This window comes from Hyla sarda, chromosome 3, assembly GCF_029499605.1.
Source record: "Hyla sarda isolate aHylSar1 chromosome 3, aHylSar1.hap1, whole genome shotgun sequence".
Lineage (NCBI taxonomy): Eukaryota > Metazoa > Chordata > Amphibia > Anura > Hylidae > Hyla > Hyla sarda.
Window position 1 is genome coordinate 97,925,651 of NC_079191.1, and position 19,829 is coordinate 97,945,479.

At 47.9% G+C, this 19,829-nt stretch overlaps 1 protein-coding gene across 2 annotated transcripts in view; it reads right to left on the reverse strand.

The window, feature by feature from the left end:
- Positions 1 to 11,052: 11,052 nt before the first annotated feature.
- Positions 11,053 to 19,829, reverse strand: part of PPP1R7 (protein phosphatase 1 regulatory subunit 7) — a 63,206-nt gene continuing 54,429 nt past the window's right edge. For both annotated transcript variants that reach the window (XM_056564743.1, XM_056564744.1), the window contains exons 7-10: positions 19,152 to 19,268; positions 17,055 to 17,159; positions 16,214 to 16,300; positions 11,053 to 11,725 (exon numbers count right to left, since the gene is read on the reverse strand). In XM_056564743.1, coding sequence (XP_056420718.1) covers positions 11,549 to 11,725; positions 16,214 to 16,300; positions 17,055 to 17,159; positions 19,152 to 19,268 — 486 coding nt within the window. In that variant the 3' untranslated portion in view covers positions 11,053 to 11,548. The remainder of the gene's footprint in view (positions 11,726 to 16,213; positions 16,301 to 17,054; positions 17,160 to 19,151; positions 19,269 to 19,829) is intronic.

The window sequence follows — 19,829 nt, forward strand, 5'->3', positions numbered from 1 at the left end:
ACAATTGAAGGCTCCCTGTTTAGGAACACTGCAGGTTTTTTTTTTTTTCTATTTCAGATACGTGAATGTGGAGGACTACATTAGATTCAATGGATTGAGACAATGACCAGCATTTTTTTTTTGTATCAATAAAAGGGTTTATGTGGGCTGTGAGGGAGTTTTTTTTTTTTTTAAATTTTTCTATAATTGAATTTTCAGGCTCAGTAGTGGAAGCCATCTTGTAGACAGAATCCATCACTAAGGCGGGGCTAACCCCCCCAATTATTACCCTTGTACCCACCGCCCAAGGATGCCGGGAAGAGCCATTACCAACAGGCACAGTGTCAAAAAAAATGGCTCTCCTAGGCGGTAACAGGCTGGCATTATTTAGGCTGGGAGGGCCAGTAACGATGGTCCTCGCCCACCCTGGTAACATAAGGCTGTTGCTGCTTGGTATCTGGCTGAGAATGAAAATAGGGGGAAACATATGCAGTTTTTACCAAGTATCAACAGCTTGACGTTACCAGGGTGGGAGAGGACCATTGTTACTGGTCCTTCCCAACCTAAATAACGTCGGCTTGTTACCGCCTAGGCTCAGGAGTGCCACTGTTGATGCTCCGGGCCTGTTGGTATTGGCTCTTCCTGGCACCCCTGTAGCAGTGGGTACCGGGGTAATAATCGGGGGTTAGCGCTATCTGTTTTTGGGGCTAACGCTAAGCCCCGGCTTAGTAATGGGCTCAGTCTATGAGACAGCTTCCACCTAAAAATTCAATTATAAAAAAAAAACAACACATTTAAAAAAAAAAAACTGGTCATTGTCGCCACCCATTAACTGTTTAGAGATTTAAAAACCATTGGTCATAGTCTTAGTTTTCTGCATTCATGTATCTGAAATGAAAAGAAAAACACGAAAAGTTTTTTTTTTTTTTTTTTTTATACAGGGAGCCTTCAATTGTTGCTAAACTACAACTCCCATCCTGGAAGACTGCAGTTAAACAGCTGGAGTCTCCCTGTTTGGGAACACACTGCCGTAAAGGCTCTGTTTCCATTATGCAAAACGCATAATGAGAACAGAGCCATACTTACCACCCTGGCTTAAATGGACACTGTCAGATACAAAAACTTCCGATGTGTTGTAAAGCATGCAAAACCAATATGTTTTGCAATTGCTTTCATTAGAATATTTTCAGTATTTCATACTGAAAAAGCGGGTCAAACTACTTTTTTTTTTGTTGAATCTGATGGATACGCTTTAAGGACTGAACAGACTCTGTCCATGATGGGAGTTGTAGTCTAGGGACTGGAGGACAGATCGCAGCTGGTCATTCTCCTGAGAGCCGCTGCGATACGCATTTATTAACTTAAGAAGCCGCGGCACATGCGGCTCCACTGCGCTCCCTGCCAGCTTCAGGCAGGGAATACTGTATACAGCTGTCACAATTCATAATCCCCGCCGACAGCTCTGATTGGTGAATAGCTATTCACCAATCAGAGCTCCTGTTTTCCTGCAGCAGAGATTATGAATTGTGACAGCTGTATACAGTAGTCCCTGCCTGAAGCTGGCAGGGAGCGCAGTGGAGCCGCATGTGCCGCAGCTTTTTAAGTTGAGAAATGCGGATCGCAGTGGGTCTTGAATGACCTGCTGCGATCTGTCATTCAGTTCCTGGACTACAACTCTCATCATGGACAGTCTGTCCATGAGGGGAGGAGTCTTAAGAGTCCCGCAGGGGGGATGTGCAAGAGTTACCTCAGCACTGCAGTACTACAACTACTCCCATCATGGAAGTAGTTGTAGTACTGCAGTGCAGAGAGCTGCCTCCTGCATCCCCCAGCGTCTGACCCTTTCTAAGTGTCCCTGCTAGCAGTCTCACGTTTCCCCCCCTCCCAAAAAAGTGCAATTGCGCAAAAAACATCCAAACATTGTTGTGCAATTGAGATATACCAGGCCACTGCATAAACTGGTGTACGGTACACTAAATAGTAGACAACTTTGCAAAAGCATCCACCCAAAAAATGCAACACAAATGCAAACAGAGCAATTGCTCAAAATTTGTAGAAGAGAAAAGTGGTGTAAAAACAGATACATGTCCCCCAATGTTCTGCCGTAATTTGGGGGATTTGAAAGTCCTGCCTGCAATTTTTAGCCCACCTGCTCCTACATGGGGAAACCCTCTAGGAAGGTCCCCAGAAGATCAGCGGCCACTAGGAACCCACCTCCCGCCCAGGTCCACAGAGGGATCCAGCGGTTCCTGCATCCCCGTCCGATCCCTGGGCCTCCAGACTCGCTCGCCATAGCAGGGCCCGCCTCCAGCCCGCGTTCGTGCACCGGGACTCCGACCGCCCTCTGCTTACCTGCTCCCGTGCTGCCTCTGCCTCCGGATTCGACTGCGGACTGCTCTGGCTCTCCTCCTGTAGTCCCGTCTGCACCTCCAGGACTCCGGCGCATCCCCGGGCTGACCAGCTTCCTGAAGGCGAGCTCGGGCCGCCGGGGGGTGTCTGCCCTGACACCACACACACGAGAAGTGGTGGTGTCTCCCTGCCAGCACGGTCCTCCTACCCTGAGACCTCTGCACTGCCTGTTGACCCTGGGCAGCCCTCTGCAGTTAGGGGTCCTGAGAGTTCAGTGTGCCTGGTCCCCCTTTAGTCTCCCTGGGCTGGGGTGGTGAGGGGGCACCTGACCTCCCCCTCTATCAGACCAGCCTGCATCTTTTGCTGCACAGGACCCCCTGGCCCTTAGGATGGACTGTGCCCCTGCTGTCCTGGATTGGACTCCCTTTTCTCCCTCTGCTGAGCACCTGCCCTCCGGAGAGCCCTCTGGTTCTCCCTTCTGCCGGAGCCTTCCCTGCCCTACTCCCACAACCCCCCAGGATAATGGCAATGGCCCTCAGTGTGCCTGCAGGGCTGCCTCCCTCCCCCCGGGGGAACTCCGCTGCACTGGCACTCACACAAGGCACCCCCCTCGGATATGGGGGGCTCATCTCCTAGGGACGGTCCCTCAATAATGGAGCTTGCATTCTTGGGGTCCCCTGTCCTTTCACTGACCCCTTTTGATCTCTCACAGCTTCTGTCGCACTTCCCCTCTAGAGAGGATTTTCGCTCCTTGATCTCTGAAGTCAAGGAGGCCTGTAGAGCAGAAATTGCCTCCATCCGCAAGGATTCACAACATGTCTCTGACTGTGTGGACACTCTGGAGGACTCACACGACTCCACCAGGGGATATATTGCTCAACTCCAGTCCACGATTGTTTCTCAGTCGGAATTCCTTTGTGACATGCATAATCACCTGGAGGACTTGGACATTAGGGGGAGATGGAATAACATCCCGGTGCGGGGCCTCCCTGAAGCTACCAGGGATGAGGACTTGCCAGTGACCCTGGAGGCTATCTTTAACATGCTTTTGGGAGAGTCCCCACCCCTTCAGATTAAGCTGGATAGAGCTCATCGGGCTCTCCGCCCTAAACCGTCCAATGGACCTCCTCGGGATGTCATCTGCTGCGTTAATGACTTCCAACTCAAGGAAGCTATCATGGCAAAGGCGCGGTCCCGGCGGAACTTTGATTTTTGATGGGGTGCCTATTCAATTGTACCAAGATCTCTCCTGGATCACCCTGAGGAAAAGACGCTTGCTTCAGCCCCTCCTGGCAGTCCTCCGACAACACCAAATCCCCTACTGCTGGAATTTTCCTTTTGCCTTTACAGGCCCGCAGGGATGGATGCTCTGCTGTTATACGGGCCTCCTCCTCCTCTCAGTCTGACCTCTGTTATGATCTCTCATTTCCCCCGCTGAGGTCTTCCCAAATACGACACTACTTTGTTTGTATTATTGTATCTTACTTATGCCTGTATTTAGGACCTCTTCCTTGACCATAGGGTCACGGGTTAACTTTTTGATTGGTCTGTTCAGGTTTGTTCCTATTTGTTTATTGTCTCTGTCTTATGTCCCATTTTCTGTGTTCCCTCCCAACTTCCTGACGTGTCCTTCCCTCCCTCCCATCTTCCTACAGTTCGTTGGGAGGTGCCCTTCCTGTCTCTGCTGCCTGCTGGCTTCGAGTGGACCCCTGGGGGTTGGATTTTGTCCCCTGCTCTCGGGTGAGTATCCTTTTCTTTGGCATTACCCTTCCTTCTTTTCCTTGATTATGGCTAAGTGTGTCTCCTTGAATGTGAAGGGCCTTAACTCCCCCCCCCCCCTTCCTTCAGGAGACACACTTTGACCATTCTGGCTCTTTTCAATTCTTGCACCATCTCTATCCTGTTGCTTTCTCTGCTTCTTCGGGTAGAAAGACAGCTGGGGTGGCGATCTTACTCTCTCGCTCTTGCCCTTTTCAGGTTTCTTCTTCCTATGCTGACCCCCTGGGCCGATATGTGATAATGGGGGGGGGGGGTAGGCCTCTTCTCTGTAATGTCTACACGCCCAAGTTGTCTCAGATCCCCTTTTTGCGTCAGGTTCTCGATCGACTGAATAGATATTCCCCATCAGCCTGGCTTTTTGGTGGCGACTTTAACCTTATTTTCTCCCCATCTATGGATTGTTTTTCCGAAACGGGTCAATCCCTCCCCCCCCCCCCCCCCCCCCCGCCGCCTGCCCAGTTGCGCTTAGCTACCCTTTTCCGTCGCCAGATTCGCACATCCTCTTTGTATGATCTCTGGCGGATTAATCACCCTTCTGACAGGTCCTTTTCCTTCTACTCCCACACAAACTACATACTCGCATAGATTACTTTTTTGGCTGCCTGCCCATGGTCCATATGCTTTCCTCTGCTTCTCTTGATCCTATTTCTTGGTCAGACCATTGCCCTGTACTTCTTTCCTTTTCTACCTTTTCTTACTCTCCTCGCTGCTGTCACTGGAGGCTTAATGACTCTTAACTCAAGTCTTTGCCCTCCCGGGAATCGATCCAGGCATCCATCACTGAATATTTCACTCTTAACCAGGGGTCTGTCTCTTCCCAGGCAGTGCTTTGGGAAGCCCATAAATCGGTGGTTAGGGGGCATTGGATAGCCCTCGGTTCTCGCTTAAAACGTGATGCTCTGGCTCGGACCCGGAAATTGCAAACGCTTGTCCGTACCCTGGAGGGGGACTTGCTTCTCCACCCCTCCCTCCGGGTGCTGAGGCGCCTGGTTGCGGCATGTGCTCAGTTGGGCGAGCTTGCGCTTCGGAAAGTGGAGCAACAGCTTCTCTACCCTAAACAACGATTTTATGAGAAAGGTAATAAGGCGCAGTCTATGTTTGCCAGACGCCTTAGGGATCGTGCTGCGGCCCAGGCGCCCTCGGCCCTGAGGGACCATTCTGGTACTCTGCACTACCATCTCAACGAGGTCTCTCGCCTCTTTAGGGACTACTACTTGAAACTGTATTCTCTTCCTTCACAGCTTCCCTCCGACCCCGGGGCACGAGACACTCGACTCTTTTCTGTCTGATTGTCATCTGCCATCCCTCACTGCTGATGACCGGGCTTCTTTGAATGCCCCGATCACGCCGGAGGAGATCTGAGGTTCTCAAGTCTCTCCCTGGGGGGGCCGTTCCCCGGGTCCGGACGGCTTCACTTACTTGTATAAAAAAAAAATTCTGCTCTTCTTCCCCATCTGGTCTCTCTGTTTAACTCTTCCCTGGGTGGGGAGGGGGTTCCCACAGTCCTTTCTACATTCCCTGCTTACCCTTATCCCTAAACCAGGCAAGGATCCGTATGATTGCTCTAGCTACAAGCCCATTGCCCTGCTTAACCCCTTAAGGACTGAGCCCCTTTTCACCTTAAGGCCTCGGCCATTTTTTGAAAATCTGACCACTGTCACTTTAAACATTAATAACTCTGGAATGCTTTTAGTTATCATTCTGATTCCGAGACAGTTTTTTCGTGACATATTCTACTTTAACATAGTGGTAAAATTTTGTGGTAACTTGCATCCTTTCTTGGTGAAAAATCCCAAAATTTGATGAAAAATGTTAAAATTTTGCATTTTTCTAACTTTGAAGCTCTCTGCTTGTAAGGAAAATGGATATTCCAAATTTTTTTTTTTTATTTACATATACAATATGTCCACTTTATGTTTGCATCATCAAATTTATGAGTTTTTACTTTTGGAAGACACCAGAGGGCTTCAAAGTTCAGCAGCAATTTTCCAATTTTTCACAAAATTTTGAAACTCGCTTTTTTTCAGGGACCAGTTCAGGTTTGAAGTGGATTTGAAGGGTCTTCATATTAGAAATACCCCATAAATGACCCCATTATAAAATCTGCACCCCCCCCCAAGTATTCAAAATGACATTCAGTAAGCATTTTAACCCTTTAGGTGTTTCACACGAATAGCAGCAAAGTGAAGGAGAAAATACACAATCTTCATTTTTTACACTCGCATGTTCTTGTAGACCCAATTTTTGAATTTTTGCAAGGGGTAAAAAGGAGAATTTTTACTTGTATTTGAAACCCAATTTCTCTCGAGTAAGCACATACCTCATATGTCTATGTTAATTGTTCGGCGGGCGCAGTAGAGAGCTCAGAAGGGAAGGAGCGACAAATGGTTTTTGGGGGGCATGTCACCTTTAGGAAGCCCCTATGGTGCCAGGACAGCAAAAATCCCACATGGCATACCATTTTGGAAACTAGACCCCTCAGGGAACATAACAAGGGGTAAAGTAAACCTTAATACCCCACAGGTGATTCACGACTTTTGCATATGTAAAAAAAAAAAAAAATTGACATTTTTAAAAAGGGTAATAGCAGAAAATACCCCCCAAAATTTGTAACACAATTTCTCCTGAGTACGGCGATACCCCATATGTGACCCTAAACTGTTGCCTTGAAATACGACAGGGCTCCAAAGTGAGAGCGCCATGCGCATTTGAGGCCTGAATTAGGGACTTGCATAGGGGTGGACATAGGGGTATTCTACGCCAGTGATTCCCAAACAGGGTGCCTCCAGCTGTTGTAAAACTCCCAGCATGCCTGGACAGTCAGTGGCTGTCTGGTAATACTGGGAGAAGTTGTTTTGCAACAGCTGGAGGCTCCGTTTTGGAAACCGTGGCGTACCAGACGTTTTTCATTTTTATTGGGGAGGGGAGGGGGGCTGTGTAGGGGTATGTGTATATGTAGTGTTTTTTACTTTTTATTTTGTGTTCGTGTAGTGTTTTTAGGGTACAGTTGCACGGGCGGGGGTTCACAGTAGTTTCTCGCTGGCAGTTTGAGCTGCGGCAGAAAATTTGCCACAGCTCAAACTTGCAGCCCGATACTTACTGTAAACCTCCTTGTACATTCACATTTGGGGGGGGACATCCAGCTGTTGCAAAACTACAACTCCCAGCATGCGCTGACAGACTGTACATGCTGAGAGTTTGTTTTGCAACAGCTGTAGGCACACTGGTTATGTATCACTGAGTTTGTGACCTTACTCAGTGTTTCAAAACCAGTGTGCCTCCAGCTGTTGCAAAACTACAACTCCCAGCATGTACGGTGCATGGTGTAAGGTGACTGCTGGGAGTTGTAGTTTGCAACAGCTGGAGGCACACCGGTCGTGAAACACTGAGTTAGGTAAAAAAAAAAAAAAATATGGGTTTCACAACCAGTGTGCCTTCACCTGTTGCAAAACTACAACTCTCAGCAGTCACCGACAGCCAATGGGCATGCTGGGAGTTGTAGTTATGAAACCAGCAGATGCACCACTACAACTCCCAGCATGCACTTTAGCTGTTTGTGGAAGCTGGGAGTTGTAGTTATAACAGCTGAAGGTACACTTTTCCATAGAAAAAATGTGCCTCCAGCTGTTGCAAAACCATAAGTCCCAGCATGCCCATAAGGGAATGCTGGCAGTTGTGGTGGTCTGCCTCCTGCTGTTGCATAACTACAGCTCCCAGCATGCCCTTTTTGCATGCTGGGAGCTGTTGCTAAGCAACAGCAGGAGGCTGTCACTCACCTCCTGCTGCTGCTCCGTCGCAGGACAGTCCCTCGCCGCCGCCGTCGCTCCTGGGGCCCCGATCCCAACAGGGACGCCGGGGATCGGGGTCCCCAGCACCCGGGGTCTTCTTCCCGCACCCGGGGTCTTCTTCCCGCACCCGCTCACGTCCTTCGGAAGAGGGGCGGAGCTGGTGCGGTAGTGACACCCGCAGCAGGCGCCCTGATTGGTCGGCCGGCTCTGGCTGTTCAGGTCACTGAAGACCCGATTGACCCGGAATCGCCGTAGATCGCTGGACAATTCAGCATAATGACCCCCCTGGGCGATATGCCGGGATGCCTGCTGAATGATTTCAGCAGGCATCCGGCTCCGGTCCCCAACCGGCTAGCGGTGGGGACCGGAATTCCCAAGGGCGTATGGATACGCCCTGCGTCCTTAAGGACTCAGGATGCAGGGCGTATCCATACACCCTGCGTCCTTAAGAGGTTAACACTGACCTAAAGCTGTTTTCCAAGATTTTAGCTACCCGTCTCAGTCGTCTCCTCCCCTCACTCACTCACTCATTCATTCATAAAGACCAGGTGGGATTTATTCCCTGTCGTCAGGGGGGGGGGGGGGGGGGGGAGATAATACGAGACAGATGATTGACTTGATTGATCTGGTCAACCAGCGGTCTCAGCGGGCTGTAGTCCTTAGCTTAGATGCTTTTCCCTTAAAAAATTCGGATAACTGTCCCCTTTCTTACGGCGCTGCGGGGCCTATACTCCTCCCCTACTGCCTCCCTTAAGTTCCCTCATACAGCCTCTCCCTCTTCCCTTATTTAATGGTACCAGACAGGGGTGTCCACTGTCTCCCCTGATCTTTGCTTTATGTATTGAACCTCTTGCTGCTATGATCCGGGGGAACGTGGTCATCTCTGGGATTACCCTACATGATAGGGAATTTAAGATTTGCCTTTTCGCTGATGATGTTCTTCTTACTAAACCACTGACTTCTCTCCCTACGCTTTATAGGGTCCTTCATCACTATGGTACAGTGTCAGGCTATAAAATTAATCTCTCCAAGACTGAAGTCCTTCCTTTAAATCTCCCCCCTTCGCTGGCTGCCCAGCTGCGTGCTTCCTACTCTTTCCGTTGGTCTCCCTCTGCTCTTTCCTATCTGGGGGTATGCCTCACCCCGAGCTACTCTTCTCTTTACTCCACTAATTACACTCCTCTCTTTCAGCACCTTCAGGCGCTTATGGATAAACGGCGGTCCCAATATATTTCTTTTTTCGGGAGAATCAAGGCTTTTTTTGGGATGGTAAGAGGAATCGCCTGCTGATGTCGGTAATGATGGCGGGTAGGTCTGTGGGGGGGGGGGGGGGGTCTGTCTGTGCCGGATGTAACTAAATACTACTGGGCGGCACACTTGCGCCACCTGGCGGCTTTGGCTACTTATCGGGCTTACAGTCGCTGGATGGAAATTAATTGAGAAGTTGTGGTTAGCTCCATATCACCCGAATACTTTTCTCTGGTGCCCCTCCTCCCCTCGGGCCCCCTACTGGGACCTATGTCCTTTTCTAGGTATGTCTGGGGGTACTGCTCCAGGAAGTTTCAGTTTTTTTCCCGTGCCTCTCCTCTTCAATCCTTTCTCTACAACCCTGCCTTCTCCCCGGGTCTCACGTCAGGAGTAGTTAGGGAGTGGGGGGGGTCGGGATCTCTTCTGTTGGGCAGACCTAGTGGATCCCCTCTCCCGTGACTGGCTCTCCTTTGATAATTTAGTCTCCCGCTATGGCCTTCCCTCCTCCGAGTGCCTCCACTATCATCAGCTCCGGCATTTCATGTATTTGGCGTTGGGTACCTCTGTGGTCTCCCTGCCCACGGCCTTTGAGAGGCTGTGTCACTCGGGGCCTCAGACAAAAGGTCTACTGTCTGATATCTACTCCATTTCCATTCTCAATGCGCATTTGGCAGGGAATGGGCCATCTCATCGCTACATGAGTCGCTGGGAGGAAGCTTTGAACACCACAATTACTTTGCCCCAGTGGAGGATCATTTGGGAGAGGGCTTCTAAAGCCTCTATCTGTACAACTTATAAAGAGACGCAATATAAGATGCTGATGGGTTGGTATCACACCCCTGCCCTGCTAAACCGTTTGTCTTAGCAGCTGAAATCCTTATTGCTAAATTTTGGAAGCAGACTCTTTCTCCTCCCCTGCCCCCCCCCCCCCCCTCTTTATAGTTACTCTTCTGATGCTTTCATGCGTTTTTTTTTTTTGCTTGGAAAAGTTATTTGATGTTAACAATATGATCCAATCTCAAGACTGCTTATCTTGACACTCTTTTGATGTGCCATATTGTCTTTATGTTGTAAAACTTTACAGTTAAGGAAAAGGGGGACTTGGGCTCTGGATAGCAGGTAAGTATAGCAGTCAGAGACCCAGCATCGGTCTCCTATTCACCCGCACTATAACCCCGTGCATCGGGTTATAGTGCGGGTAAACGGGTGACAGTTTTCCTTTAAAAATAGTGTGCCTATGAGGAAACCTCTCTAAAGTACACAAAATGCACCTGTATTTCAAAAGCATTGCTTTTTGTTCCCCAGAGAACTTGAATTAAAAAAATATATATATTCAATTTGATTGGTTGCTGAGAGCAACTTGTCAGCTTTTCTTCTGAAAAGGTCTGATAAAATATCCCTCAATGAGATGGATAGGGCTCTTAGAATTCTAAATTTACTCATAGAAATATGGTACCACTAAAGCTTCCAACAGCTTCCTCCATAACCACTAGAGATCTCACAATGTCACACTGTGCCTCCAGGGGCTATAAGAAGTGAGGTGGGCAGCTGAAGAAGAAGCAGCACAGTACAGACTTAGAAGTCACATGTGACATATACAGCTTTTTCTTTGATAAGTTATATTTAGTGGATTTTTAGGGGCTGTTAATTATATGTTGATCCCCAGCTGATATGTCCTCTTTGGGCATTTTTAACCTCCCATTTGTATAATAGGGGGATAATAAAAAGAGGCTTAACACAGGCAAGCAAATTAGGAAAAAAAAATATGATGCCATCTACATAGGCCATTCTTTATGATAATGTTAACTTCCACTTCTACATAAAGTTCAATTTCTTTTTTTACAGTAATGTACTGCTGCTGATAACAAAAGCTCTATATGACTGACCCTAAACAAGGTCTTGTGTGTGCTTGGAAGAAAAGAAAAAAAAAAAAAAAAGTGTCCATGCTGCATATATAAAACCAACTTTTGCAAAAAAAAAAAATGTAACAAACATTCCAATATGATGCAGCCATGAGGAATATTACAGGATCTATTAGTGCAGTGACATGTAAAGTGATGGAATGACTACAAATGGGCCAGAAATGGAAAGTTTCATGTAATGCCGATATGCTGAGGTTAAAATTAACGAAAGGACTACTGTCCAGAAATAAATACTGTATTGTGGCGCCACTGTATGGGGTAATTTCAATTCAATCAAAGGTGCATCTCAGGATGACAAGCAGTGGAGTCTATGTAATGAGCTATTAACATTCAGGTTGATATGAGAAAATCATGCAGTGCAGGGAACATAAAGTAATGCAGCGGTCGGATGATGCGAAAGGAGATTTCTATCTTATGTAAGAGGTTGGAGTTGTACTGTGCTGCTACAGTAGGAAGGAAAGAGGCATAATACCATCGATCAACTCAGAATCTGACAAACGTTGCATCAATCTGGCGGACAGAAGGCAAAGCCAGCATGATTTTGCGCCTGTATTGGTTATCTTTCTGTAGAGGGTTCCTTTCCAGATACACTGTCTGCAAATCACTGGCACCACTCAGCTCTTCCAAGTCGGCCCAGTTCTCCACTAAATTGTCATTCATCTGTGATAAAGAACACACACATAAAACACTCCTAGCTGGAATAGACAAGTGACAAGATGCACACTGAAAAATAAATTCTGGCCTTGCAATTTTGTAAACTTTGAATTTTCAAAGGCTTTGTCTCAATGTGATCTCCAGGTTTTCCTTAGGGTAGGGTCACGTGCCGCATATTGCTACCCATAGACTTTAATCGGTAGGAAAATACGCCACAGCAAAATACGGCACGTGTGACCCTACCCTAAGGTGGTGATTGCAAAACAAATGTAAGAATTACAACAATGATTTAATTTCTGAAATTGTCAACTTTTCCCCCTTAGAATTAAGTGGCACCCTCCTTGTTTTTCTAACAAATTTTGATATGTATGATTAATGTAATGTATTATAAAAGGAGATTTTTGTACTCACTGTAAAATCTCTCTCGTAACCTTACTGATGGGTATATGCTCTTGTCACTAAGAGGCGCTGACACCTAGGATAAAAAAAAAGTCAGCTCCTCCCTGGCAGGATATACCCACCCACTGGAAGTGAGGTAATCAGTTTTGTCACAAAGGACCCTAGAAAAGAATCCTGGATAAGAAAAAAAAAAAACGGAAAAAGAGTATTCGGACCAAAAAATAAAATGAAGAAATTGGTGGGTGCGGTGTCCCCCAATGAAGGTTACGAGAAAGATTTTACAGGGAGTGCAAAAAGCTCCTTTGCTTGATCGCTCTTCATTGGGGGAAACAGATACTGATGGGACGTACCAAAGTAGTCCCCTAGGGTGGGAAGACCACCCACCAAAGACAGGGAATCAGTCCAGAGACTGAACCAACTCCGAACGTAAGCCACCTGGACCCCAGGCCAGAGAAAACCGAGGCCTAGAAAAGGAGCTCCTGGAAGATCCCCTGTCCATGGAGATGGACTGGGACCCAAAAGGAAGGGACTGTCCTTCACAGAGACTCTAAACATACAGTCCTCAGAGAGACAAGAAAAAGTCACTTGGAAGCCAGAGAGGCCGGAACCATCCTGGAAGTAGGTAGGAATCAACTCTAAGGAACACAGAATCAAACAGAGGGCTAGCCCAGCTGGGAAACAAAAATTGAAAATGGCACAACAAAAGAACCCCATCCAGAGAACATAGCGGAAGAAGCCCGGGAGAGCAATGTACACCTGAGCAGAAGGCGAGCACAGGAGATGGAGGCTCGAAACTCACCAGAAAAAAGAAACACGGAAACCGGCTCTAGAGAGGCCTGGTGCGGAAGATCGAAGACCCGAACAGCTGCAGACCCAAAACCCCTATCCAGGAGCCCGCAGCGAGCACCTGGGAGGACATAGCTCAACTGGTGTAATCCGGACGACCGGAACGCCCTCCATCTCGAGAGAGGACCCCGAAGTAGAAGATGTAAGAGAACAATGGACAAGAAGGAGCGGAATGTCCAGAAAAGGGGCATCCCGGAACACCAGAGTGACAGACATGGAAGCTGGAGATTCCCGAGTCACCTGGAAGACAGACACGGAAGAATAAACGGCCAAGAAAGGAGCAGAAGACCCTGAAAAGGAGTATCCCGGAACATCGGAGAGGCCGACATGGGAATTTGGAGGTCCCCGAGTCTCCTGGAAGACTAATACCCGAAGGGTAAGGAAACCCAACGTCTGCGAAACGCTCCAGGTGACTAACATCCGTGCAGAGACAGAAGAAGTGCGGTACAGAAAGATTGCCCCATAAATGGGATCGCGGAGAAGTCTGAGCAGGACCACTACACATACCCGAGACCTCAACAGACACTAAGGCCCAAAGAACCAGGAGGGCAGACCTAGAAAAGTAGGTACTCCACAGGATCCTAGCAAAGTGTCCAAGACAAGGAGACCAACCGATCCTGGGCCCAAGCGGACCAGAGCACGCCGATGTAAAAAACCATCATGACGGGAACGGAGGGGGAACAAAAGGAAACCCGGCTGGGACTCCCAGGCTCTGGGCACAGGAAGGTTAGTCTAGAAGACTGTGGTGTCAGTTCAGCGCAACTGACCACGTCAAAAGGAAGGAGGAACACACCCTACTAGGGAGATTGTGCCAAGGGAGGAGGAGAGCAATTGTAGAACCCAAACGACAGACTGGCTAGACCAGCTGTGGCCGAGCCACACGATAGCAGAAACCCCTCCAACAGAAGAGAGTGCCAAGGCTGCCTGAGCAGCAGTAGATGACCAAGAAACAGTAGGGGGTCAGGCTGCAATAGTGGGCACACAGGCAGAGACAGCGAAAGGCTCTTCTGAATGCTCTCAGCGAAAAACAAGGGCCCAGATAGATATCCCACCTACAAAGTAGGAAGAGAGATTGCTTCATCTCGGTAGTAGAAAGCGACCAGTGAAATAGTTCCCCTAGTGGAGGGGTGGTCGAGATGAAACTCAGGCACTGACCATGCCAAGCCCCCTGATCCCTGTACCCTCGTGGAAGGGGGATTGTCAAAGTGCACCAGGCACTGAAGGAGCAGGGACATGCCGCCCTGTGGCAACAGACAAAGTACTGGGTAAACGTAGCCCCAGGAACTCTGCGAGAACATATCAAGGAGCCAATGTGTGTCCCCAGAGAGATCGCAATCCTGGACACTGGAGTTGGGAAAAAATGCAAATACGTGACTACAAATGCAAGGAAGAAGCACACACACAGCAACCAACAGAGTTGGGAGGAACACCCCATTGGGGTGAAACCCTGGACTAGATGGGCGCCAACGGATGCAGTCTGGTCATGTGTAAGCCAACCGAGCAGGCAACTGAGCCACCCTGCACAGGAATCCAGGAAGATACCTGAAGGCATAAGGGGGGGGTGCTGAACTGTCTGTGACGCCTCACCATGCCCCATGCCAGAACAGAGGTGCTCAACCACTGCAGACCTGTGGACACAAGATTACAGGAAGGTCCGAGGCACACCCCACCGACAGAAGGGAAGGTGGGCTCTACACGTGCCAATACAGACATGGATACCTCACGATAGTAGTGAGGAAGCAAGACTGCAGGCACAAAAGGAATCACAGACATCCAAAAGTCCGGCAGTATGAAAGACAGACTCGGCACCCAATGGTGTGGCACAACCATGCCCCTAGCAGACCAATGTGGCACTCTTAGAAAGGGAACAGAGAGTGCTGCCATTGCCATGAAAAGCCATGGAACCTGTAGGATAGGAAACGCCCACACCCCATCTTTTAATGGTGCCCCACACCAGGACTGCTGTCGCAGATGCAGGAAGTCTGATTGGTATAACAGGTTCAATGAACCCAGAGACACTTTGTGGAACGTCACATGGAAAGTGAGTGAACCGGATGCTGTCACGGCAGTGGCAGGAAAGGAGGTGGTGACCTGGTGGATCAGAAGCCATGCAGACACAGTCTGGCTATATGACATAAGGGCCATGGCCACACCAGGTCCCCGCATTCAGTACCACACATCGAAAGTGGGTTACCAGCCTTCATCTGTGAGAGCGGCAGGCATGCAGAGAGGAACCTGGTAAAGCAGGGAACCCTGCGAACCAGTATGTGGTGAATTGTATAAAGGCCCATGGAGCAAAATGGGGTGACTCACTCAGAACTACACCTTGGCAGGGGGTTACCTGCACTTCCATCCACGGAGTGGGAAATGTATGGTAGTTGAACCGAAGTAGCAGTAAATCAAGCAGACGTCTGGCTGACTGGATTCCTGAACGCACAGGATCACTCCTTCAAACCCTCCCACAGAAAGTGGGGTACTGGAGTGCGGCCGATATGATGGAGGACTTGGTGGTGCCAGAGATGGTGGAGCCGAATTGCGGGCCCTGTTGTCCAGGCGCTCGGCCTCCTGTCACCCTGGGAACAAGATGAGGGAGAGGGGCAGAGCATGAGAAAGAAACCCTAGCGGAGTGCAGAAGGTGAGGGACAGACACCATCTTCTCATCCTCACCCAGGCGTCTTCAACCAGCTTATGGCCAAGCTACATCATACCAGGCTAATATAGCAGTGCGAGTGGGGGACCTGGACCCAGGGTAAAACCTCCAGGCGCTGGCCGTTGACGATAAGGGGTTGACACTTATGTTCCGTGCCCCTTTGTCGCCTATGGGGGAACAGGTAGCGCCATGCTCCTGAACCCCCAAATTAAAAAGGGAGAAAAAAATCCTAACTAAACCATCCTTACTAGAAAATAATGAAAAAAGACCAGGTCTGGGGAGCACCCAAACATGTGTCTTGTCTCCTACTGACACTAGATAAAACCGATTACCTAGCTTCCAGTGGACTGGTATATCCTGCCAGGGAGGAGACAACTTTTTCCTAGTGTCAGCGCCTCCTAGTGGCAAGAGCATATACTCAATAGTATCGGTGTCCTCCAATGAAGAGCGACCGAGAAATTAGTCAGCATTTCCTAGTGTCAATCTTGCCACATGGACCTGCCTGCTTAGCCAAACAGCATCACAGAGCCTTAACCTTAGATAGCTGTAGGCTACATGTCGCAGTTAGGAAATAAGGAATAAATCACAAAAAACATTACCCAGAATTCCTGGAGTTCTGTCAGATGCCTGATATTTTGAATTCTCTTTATTCTGTTAGAAGCAACATCCAATGTTGTGAGTTTAGTCTAAAAGACAGAATGAGAAACAAAGGGATCATTCTTATTCTCTTTTAACAAACCCATGTCACCACCCCCACAAATTCTGGACTCCCCACCACTGAATAGAATACTTTACATTAGGGATGTCCCGATACTTTAAAGACCAAGTACGAGTACGATACTTGTTTTTAAGTACTCCCCGATACCAATTACCGATACTTTTTTCAATGTCACGTGAGAAATGGCTTTTTTATATATATAAAAAAAAAATGTTATAACTTTTTGAAAAAGAGGGGTGATTCAAATTTTTATTAGGGAAGGGTTAATTCACATTTATAATTATTATTTATTATACTTTTACTTTAGTCCTCATAGGGGACTATTACTTGCAATCTGTAGATTGCAGACACTGATCAATGCTATGCCATAGCATTGTTCAAAGTAATTGGCACTCCCTTAGGGCTGCAGTAAAGGAGCGACGATTGGACGGCACGGAGCACGGTAAGGGACCTCCGGCCGTCCTCTCAGCTTGTTGCAGTGATCCCCATCAGCATCCCTGAGCTAACCGGCAGTTAATCTCAGGATTTTAAGAGGCCGCGATCAACTTTGATCACGCATCTAAAAAGATTAATGCGGGTCACACACACAACCTGAGGACAGGTGTGGTGCTGGTTTTGGGAGTAACTAGCTCTTTCTCTATTCCTGGATAACCATTTTAGGGACAGTAAACCTCAGGTCTTCTATGCATTTGCTTAAAATCCATCCCCTTCCTGCAGCTCACATTGTTCTCCAGACCTTCCAGGACTTGGATGCCATTGTCACTCAGGTACAACTCACGCAGGTTCACAAGACTTTGGAGACCTTCAATCTTCAAAAGGCGATTACTCTGGGGGGGGGGGGGGGGGAAGAAAGTTCACACAGTTAATGTATATTAACGGGATAAAACATATACTAAACAGACAAGTTCTACAGAGTACACAACTTGGTCCTAAAACCTTTGATCAAAATATGCTTGCATTTTTTGTACTATAGCACAGCTGAAACAGTCACAACCAGCGTGTTTCTGGTAGCTTTGACTGGTCATATAAAGTGCTTGTGTTACATGGGACTGACCATGCAAGACATCCAGTCTATGTCCGTAAGACGTCCGCATGCCATGGCGGATACAAGAACTCTGGAAACTTAATAGGTTACAAGAAAAGCATCTGCTTTTCCCTGATCAGTGTTGTGTTTTCCAACTGTTTGTGCCTCCTAAAGACGCACATACAACTGAAAGCTGCACAAACCCAGGGATTTGGACTCTCTTTGGGCTCAGTAACACCCCCTATGACTGAACATTACACCTTTGGGAAAGGAATCTCCCATACTAGTTGTGGAAGCACCTCTCAGTTGGTAGTGCAGGTTAGCATACAAATAAGGTTATAAACACAGAATATGCATTTCAATTGGTCACCATAATAATAAAGTTGATCCAGATAGTAGGATCCCTTGCTGGACTTAGGATAACCCATCAATACAGTGACCCCCCGACCTACGATGGCCCCGACATACAATTATTTCAACATACAATGGCCTCTCAGAGGCCATCGCATGTTAAAAGCAGCATCAACATACAATGCTTCTGTATGTCGCGGCCATCCCATAAACGGCTATTCGGCAGCGCAGACTGCTTCAGCTGCCACCGGATAGCCGTTTACAATGCCCTGTGTGGTCCGCTGATGATCACTTACCTGTCCTCGGGGCTCCGGCGCGTCCTCTTCGGGATCCCCTGCATAGTCGTCGCTCTCCATAGTCATCATCACGTCGCTACGCACGCCGTCCCGTCATCCAATAGGAGCGGCGTGCGTAACGACGTGATGGCGGCGACTGAGAGCGAGGATGCCGGGGAAGCAGAGGCTTTGCCGGACACCACAGGGACACGGCGACAGCGATTGAAGACGACATCCAGGGCAGCGGTGACTGTCCAGAGCTGCGGGGACACGTGAGTATAACCTACAATACCAGTGGTCTTCAACCTGGGGACCTCCAGATGTTGCAAAACTACAACTCCCAGCATGCCCGGACAGCCAACGGCATGCTGGGTGTTGTAGTTTTACAACATCTGGAGGTCCGCAGGTTGTAGACCACTGTCCCATACTTTACATTGCACGGATCCCTCAACATGCGATGGTTTCAACAAACGATGGTCCATTTGGAATGGATTACCATCGTATGTTGAGGGACCACTGTATTAGATTTGTGGTGTTTTAACTAACTGGTACAGCAGGTATTTCTATTAGCAGTACCGCAGCTCAGTCCCAGAATGGACCCCTAAAAAGATATAGGGAGCGGTGCCTGGTAAACAATGAAGAGGCCACAGGATTCAACAGAACGCTGCAGCCCCTGCAGTCAGTGGATCATTGTGAGCCATACCCCACCAGTCTAATATCAGTGGCCAATTCCACAGATAGGTCATCAATAGAGATGAGCGAACTTACAGTAAATTCGATTCGTCACAAACTTCTCGGCTCGGCAGTTGATGACTTTTCCTGCATAAATTAGTTCAGCTTTCAGGTGCTCCGGTGGGCTGGAAAAGGTGGATACAGTCCTAGGAGACTCTTTCTTAGGAATGTATCCACCTTTTCCAGCCCACCGGAGCACCTGAAGGCTGAACTAATTTACGCAGGAAAAGTCAACTGCTGAGCCGAGAAGTTCGGGACGAATCAAATTTACTGTAAGTTCGCTCATCTCTAGTCATCAATATAAATATCCTGGAAAACCCCAATTCATTATTATTTAGTATTAGTAATATTTTTATTCACAACCACACACGTTGTCCACTTGGTTGCTCCTATGTGCTGACAGCAGAAGTCTGCACCGTAATGGCCATCGAGATTACCTGCACACTCAAGACTGTCAGGTTTGTCAGTGTATCCATGTTCTGCAACTTTGTGATCTTGTTCTTCCCTAGGAACAAACTGTCCAGATCCCGTAATGTATCTAGATTCTCCATCTCCTGCAACGACAGATTATGATTAAACTCATATGATGCTATTTATGAATAATTCTCATGAGAAGAGAACATCATAAATACATTTTAGTTTGTTTCTATTTTTTATTTTTATTATTTTTTTATTCCACAAAGGGAGCGTTCACATGGAGTAATTCAATAGGAATTTACTTGAGTAATTCCTCTTGAGTTCTCCACTCCAAATTAATGCACATCTCCTCTGCCCATTGACTTTAATGTTTTTTCCGCTGTCCTGTTCACACATCGGAAATTCTTTTAGTGGAATTCCGACGCTGAATTCCTTTCCGCTTGAAGAAAGAACATGTTCAGTCTTCAAGCGGAATCCGCGAGAAGAAATCAATAGAAGTCAATGGAAAAAAAAATTCCGCCCGACAGTTTTCGCGCGGTAATGGCTGAAAAACCCTTCACTTCTTTCTCCCCCATTTTTGCGCGCAAATAGAATATTATTTTTTCCGCACGTAAATTTTTCAGCGTGGATTCCTCTTGATTTACTCAGTGTGAGCGCACCCAAAAACAGAACTCAAAATTGCAGTTATCATTTGAACC